General features: G+C 29.9%; 2 protein-coding genes across 2 annotated transcripts; both read left to right on the forward strand.

Annotated features, from left to right (window-relative positions):
- Positions 1-766: 766 nt before the first annotated feature.
- Tsp_11848a (deoxyribonuclease II superfamily) lies at positions 767-2520 on the forward strand (the record flags this gene model as incomplete). Its single annotated transcript, XM_003372908.1, has 4 exons — positions 767-977; positions 1522-1725; positions 1885-2111; positions 2458-2520. Coding segments are annotated over 4 exons (705 nt in total), but the record flags the coding sequence as incomplete, so codon positions are not given.
- A 3076-nt stretch (positions 2521-5596) lies between these two features.
- Positions 5597-6228, forward strand: Tsp_11849 (hypothetical protein). The gene is made up of 2 exons (XM_003372909.1): positions 5597-5785; positions 6157-6228. Exons 1-2 carry the CDS (start codon positions 5597-5599, stop codon positions 6226-6228), a joined length of 261 nt encoding a protein of 86 aa, XP_003372957.1.
- Positions 6229-6479: the final 251 nt, after the last annotated feature.

Raw genomic sequence — 6479 nt, forward strand, 5'->3', positions numbered from 1 at the left:
CATTGTCATGCGTCTGATTAGAAATTACCCTTTGATTGATTTAGTTAGCAGTGACTGATATTTTTCACAATAGGTGTAAATTGAATTTGTTAAATAATAAATTTGGATTCAGTTAGTTCATTGGACCAGAATTTTAAAAGCAATTTCTTTTTCATTTTTTCCATTTTAGGATTCAGTTTCCGGAATTTAATTTCTTTACCAATTTATTTGTATTCCAAAATAGGGAACAGTAATTTTATAAAATTTGCCGTAAATTTCAAAGAGACGGCTTTTCAGCTTTGTAAATTAAGGGGTTTTGGTTAGGTAAATTGGAAAAATTCAAATCCCGAATTTGGAAATTTATAAATATTATCTGTGAAGAAGTTTCAAATGCAAAATAGTGAACATGCAACCTCGTTTTAAATAGATAGTGCCGAAAAATATTAATTAGTGCCCAATGCAAGTAGTATGCGCTATGACACAAAACGATGTTAAATTATTTTATTAAATGTAATTACGTGTTATAATACTTATTACAATAATATTCCAATTATAGGGCCATTTTATATAAACCACCTGCACAAAAAAGAGGAAGAATTCTGATAGCACCAGGAGCGGCCTGGGAGGTATATCCGGCAGATCTCGATGCCGGTGCGGGTCATTCATTTTGGAAAACATTTGAAAGTGTAGTTGGAGCTCATAATAATAAAAATTTTTTTGCATATAACAATGCGGCACCTGGTGTAGTAGGAGTTAAAACAAAATCGAATAGCAAAGGTTTTTGCAGAATTTTGTAAAAAACGTTGCCATTAATGATGCATGTTTAGGTGTTGTAATATTAGACACTACAGCTCCACTAGATGAAGCTGCTTGGATTGTTCATACAGTGCCTGGTTATCCAAAACCAAAAGTGGCATACACATTTCCAGCATCAGAATATGCAAATGGTCATTTATTGATTTGTCTTACAATTGCTGAATCTCAAATCGAACCAATAGGTTTGTCTATTTACATTGAAATGATAATTTACCTGAATGAAGTCTGAATGAATTAAAATGCAATGAATTACAGTCATTCAGTTTATACTATTTAATGTCAGTTGCGTTTGCTACTTTGTTTTTTAAAATATTTTCTTTCTCTCAATGCAGATTCAATGAGATAAAAAATATAGATAGAATCTTCACGAAAAATATGATAAGAAATGTATTTAGCTTTAAATTTTTATTATTTCAAGAATTAAATCACTTTCGTTCATTTCATTATTCATTATTCAACAGTGTTTTTCTTCGTAAAAACAAATTATTGAATATTATTTATACCATAGGTATATCATATTTATACCATATTAAAAATAAAATTGTTATCAATAATGCAATATTATATTATAGAATAATAATACGAAACTTGAAAATATTACTGCTTTCTGAATATGCGGTGTGCAAGCAGTTTAGCAATCTATTAACTGAACTGTAGACATACTGCATATTTCATAACGCTTATTTCAAAAAACAAACAAAGAATAAAAGAAATGAAATATTTCAGCGGCTGCTTTATTGATGACTTCACCATTTATTTATTACAATGACGTTCCTGATGCAGAAGTAAACCCCAGACCTTCATTGAAAAAGGTGCTAAGTGGGGAAACTGCTGTGAAGCCACCATTTTCAGCAAAACAGAACATTAAGACACAAGGAAATCCCACAGTTCCAGTTCAAATATTCAGTAAATCTGAACGATCCAAATACGGTAACTATTATTTTATAAAATGTGACAGAATGATAAAATTATTAAAATATGTGCAAATACTGGAAAAGCGCGTAAGTTAATTATTCTGTGACTGTGTTTAACATTACGCATTCGATTCTGCTTATTAGATATTTTATTTCTTTGCTGGAATATTTTCAGAAATATACAAGAAAATTATATCTAAACAGTTGAAGAAGACAATCAAAGTTTGGTCAAGACGGGATAAAAAATTGAAAGCAAATTGCAAAATTCCTGGAAGACATATACTTCTTGTTTCAAGTCCTATAGATGTTAATACGCAAGCTAGTAGTTTAGAAAAGGATGTTACAAATTGGTTGATTCCTGAGAATGGAGATATTTTCTGTGCAGTTGACAAGCCTTATGCGGTATGTTACGGTGTTTTATAATTTTATTAATATATTAATGGTGATTTTCAGATATCACAAAAATATGAACCAGCTGTTGCAGTTTGTATTCAGCAAGCGAATATTTTTACACATTTTAACACTATTGCTGCGAAAGTAGATTCCTGTTCTTAAAAATTCAATTTCGCCAAAAACGCATTTTAAACAGTAATAAATTGTTGCTGTCAATAAAACTATGGTGTTTTTTGACGTTACAACGAATTTTTGCATTTTCTGTTCAAAGACAATGAACAGTTGCATCTTTTTAAATTTTATTTTACCATTACCCGCTTTACTTGAAGAAATTTACAATACAATCACATTTCAGCCTAATATCTTTCTTATACTGCTCTCGATTGCCTGTCAACCAATAGAATACGCTGATTTATAGTTATTCACAAAAAATTTAAAATCAATTTTTCCTAATTGACGGATTACTTTTTTTTGCTTCTCCTTCTTACACTTGCAATTATTTACGTGTATTACAAACAGATTAAAATAATAAACAGATGTAGATGAATACATTCGTATATTTTATCGTCAAACAAGTTCTTATAAAATTACAAAATTTCATCCCGATGTGATATTCACATTTCATTAACATATAGGCATTTGTGAATGTGGCATTTTTGAAGAAATTATCTGATTTCGTTTTTTATGGCTATGGAAGAGTAAGTCCCATTAACTGTATTGCTGTCTTACTGAGGAGTAGTGCCATTCGACAAGTTTTTCCATTAAGTATCTTATTCGGTAGAACTGTTCAAGAAATTTCTCCACATTGTAGTAACTTTATGTTGTCTTTACCTAATATCCAAAAGCAAACACATATCATTGCAAATAATATGGTGATGTAAAATCATTTTTTGATTAACAATAATGCACAGAGTTTCATTGAAGCATCACATATTCTTCATTTGCTCATCGTTGAAGAACAATTTATGGATGACTTAGCAGTAAGCAGTTGAGACGATATATCACTTTTTTACTAAATCTTATTTACATTACTCTTCAACAGCATTTTAACAAGGTTGTTCTGATATTGCTCAGATGATGATGTTTAAATAATTCACGAAAGGATTCTCTTCTCTCAAATCAGTTGAATCAATAACTGCTATATATGGTTGCTTTTCCTGTTTATTAAATCTTTACCGTTATGCTTTGTAAATGTAAAATATAATAAAATTAAAATTTGTCAAAATAAAAAATTTTGTATTCAGTGACAGAAGAAACTGAATTTCAGTATGAAAACCTTTAAAGAAGTTTTTCGATAATTCTACCAAGCCCCACTCATTCTTTCTATTACTATCATTAATGATATTTTTGAAGCATTTTTAAATTGCAAATGAATCGACTTCGACCCAATGAGTTGCTCCACCAAGCATCTATATGTTAAAATTAACACCGCATGCTAATGTTTCACTAAGTCATACAATGTTTCGATAAATTTAAATGTTTTTTAATATTTAAAGTAACGTTATTTTAATATAAATGAAAATTTAAATAAAATATATTCATTTTCATTTTCAAATCTCTTACCCGCTCATTAACTGTATTACCAATATTTATTACAATATAATTTTTCGAATTTTTAGAAATTAAAAGAGAAACATCTCCTCCATTTTCACCTTGTACAATAATAATTTTAAAGCGATGATTAAATTCAGTTATGCAATGATAAATTAGTTTATAACTTTCAAGAATGTTTAATAAGACGCTTTTACAAATGCTTTATATATTTATATTTTAGTTGTAGTTACCTGAGCTTCGCTAACGGTGAAGAAAAATACCAATAAAATGCAAAACTTGAAGATCATTTTTTATAAGAAATATTTTCTGATTCTAACTATGACTTTATTCTATTCTAATGATTCTAACTAATGAATAACAGCAAGGACTTTTATACTTTTCCTTGTATGAAAAGTAAATTATACGCATTTTTGAGTATATTTGAATACTGAATGCTTATTACAAATAATTTTTGCAGCATCTGATACTATGCCCATGGAAATTTGTAAATATTCTGTGCTGCAATAATATAAAAAACATAATAATATAAAAGAAGCACATACACATAGATGATAAATTCTGCTATTGTAATTATTTGAATAGCTGATATTACTTCTGACTTATTTATATTTTTTAAATAATATTTACACCTAATTTAATAAATTTCATTAGAATTTGTTCAACTGTGTTAAATTAGATTTTGCTTTTCAACAGTTATGTTTATTTTATTCTTAGAAACATTATTGATATTTAATACATATTATTTAATAAAATAGAAAAAATTTTCTTAAAAAATTGTTCATCGTGTCATGCATGTAAAGCTGACGTCAATTTGATATTTATCATTCAAAGCTTTGAAAAACGGTCCATATTTTTTTATGAATTAAACACAAGGAAATAATATCTTCTCTAAAACACATATACGTATTATTTTGCACTTAAATTACTCCCCTGCTTATTATTGCCCATAATAACTGATTAATGAATGTTTAAGAACTTGCTTTCCTAGAAAAACCATTGTTTTCTTATCGCAGTTTTACAGTGAGAATTTGCGGATTAGTGATTCAGTGATAATTTGCTTATTATTTCTTGAATGTATGCGTTTAATGTATGCAAATTATTGCGCGGTTAATAATGAAGATTAAAATCATTTTAATGAAAGTTAATAATTTAATGCTTAGTTAACACTGAAGCGAATTTTTTGAATTTAAAAGTAATAATTAATAGACGTTTTGCTGTTTTTTTATTAACAATACTTACTGATTTAATAATTTCTAAAAAACAATATAAATTTAGGTTTTGCTGGAATCTTTTTCCTTAATTGAAAATTTTCAATTTAAATAAAATTAACTGATAAAAATACAGTTATAAAAGCAGTTATAAGCACTTCGATTAGAAAATTAATTTTGAATATTTCTACTGTAAGGGAAAACAATGCTGGGAAAAATTGCCTTTTCATAAACTGAATTTCATTTCACTTTTAAATGTATTTTTTAAAATGAAAAATTGAAGACAACGACTTCACTATTAACGCATATTAATGCCATTACTATTGCTTAATTCCCTTAATTTTGAATTTGATTGTGCAACTCTTAAATGATAACCTTTTTCGAAAAATAACATTTTTCAATTGTAGAACTTTTACTGCAGAATGTAATAAGTGTTGTCTGATACCCAATATTCAAAGATAATTAATAATTCAGTTGTTAATCAATTTTTTTATTTTACAAGTATTTTATTTTTGCACTACCAAAACACATTTTTGTGTGGCTGATTTTGATTACAATGTCTTTTCACTATTACTGATGAACATTTATTATTATTGTTGGAAACATTAGTTTCCAGAGAAATTTGCCCCCAAAAGCCATGCAGGTCGAGGAAGCCATCCCCGTCACTTTGGGATAATTTTCATGGTCATCCAAAATGCTGAATGAGCATGGCGCCACCGCAGCAGAGCCGGAATGCTTGCTGGAAGCAAGGAAGTGAACAAAATACGTCACATTGGCAGCCTACAATTGTCCCAAGACAAGGATAACCAAATTTCATTTGTCCTAAATGGTGGACCTGAGGTCGGTACGCTCCGTATTTATGCCGGTGAAATCCGAAACCGAGGAATCGAATCGAGTGATCGAGTCGAGAGCGGAGTGCTGGTGTGATTCGTGCGAGAGCCATTTACGTCAAATTTGAACCACTGAACCCGGTAAAGACAATAGAGGATCACCAATGTCGATCCTATGTAAAGGCTTGGACAATGCAGACTTGGTAGTATCAACCTAGTCATCGTTGACGAGGTTGGAAACGAAACAAGTGCGAGCGTGTGATCAAGTGAAGTGCGAGTATCGCAGACGAATTTACGATCTTAACGAGTTGCCATCATTTCGTTGGAATCGAGTCTGTGTCATCCTGAATCACCATAAAGTTTGAGTATCAACTTTGTGATTGTTTTCCTTGTATCGACCGACTCTTCGGCTTTGCTGTGAGTCGATTTGAACTGCGCTCCTGAACATGAATAATAATACAGTCCACTGCCAGTTGCCATAATTGTGTTGCCAACAATGTGAATATTGCAATGAAAAATGATTACAGAGAATAGATAATTCAATTAGAAAAGTAATTGTAGTGGGTACAGTAAACATAGCTGTCTTGCCTGATATTCTTACATAATACTGTAACATCATCTCATGATTGTATCTCATATATTGCTTGCGTTCTGTCTAATAAAACTCGGCTTTTGACTGAATCATTACAGTAATGCAGTAAAGAAGAATTATTAAACAGGAAAATCTTCAGAACAAGCATCCGCTGCAGAGACACTAATTCATAAAACCGAAGGAAGTAAAAACA

This window comes from Trichinella spiralis (assembly GCF_000181795.1).
Source record: "Trichinella spiralis strain ISS 195 chromosome Unknown Scfld7, whole genome shotgun sequence".
Classification (NCBI taxonomy): Eukaryota; Metazoa; Nematoda; class Enoplea; order Trichinellida; family Trichinellidae; genus Trichinella; species Trichinella spiralis.

Bases quoted from the DNA above. Each gene is read 5' to 3' on its own strand.
- Tsp_11849 (XM_003372909.1), top strand. From the start codon at position 5,597: ATGCTTGCTGGAAGCAAGGAAGTGAACAAAATACGTCACATTGGCAGC. The intron at 5,786-6,156 runs GTGTGATTCGTG...ATAATAATACAG, and splicing joins GAGTCGAGAGCGGAGTGCTG to TCCACTGCCAGTTGCCATAA.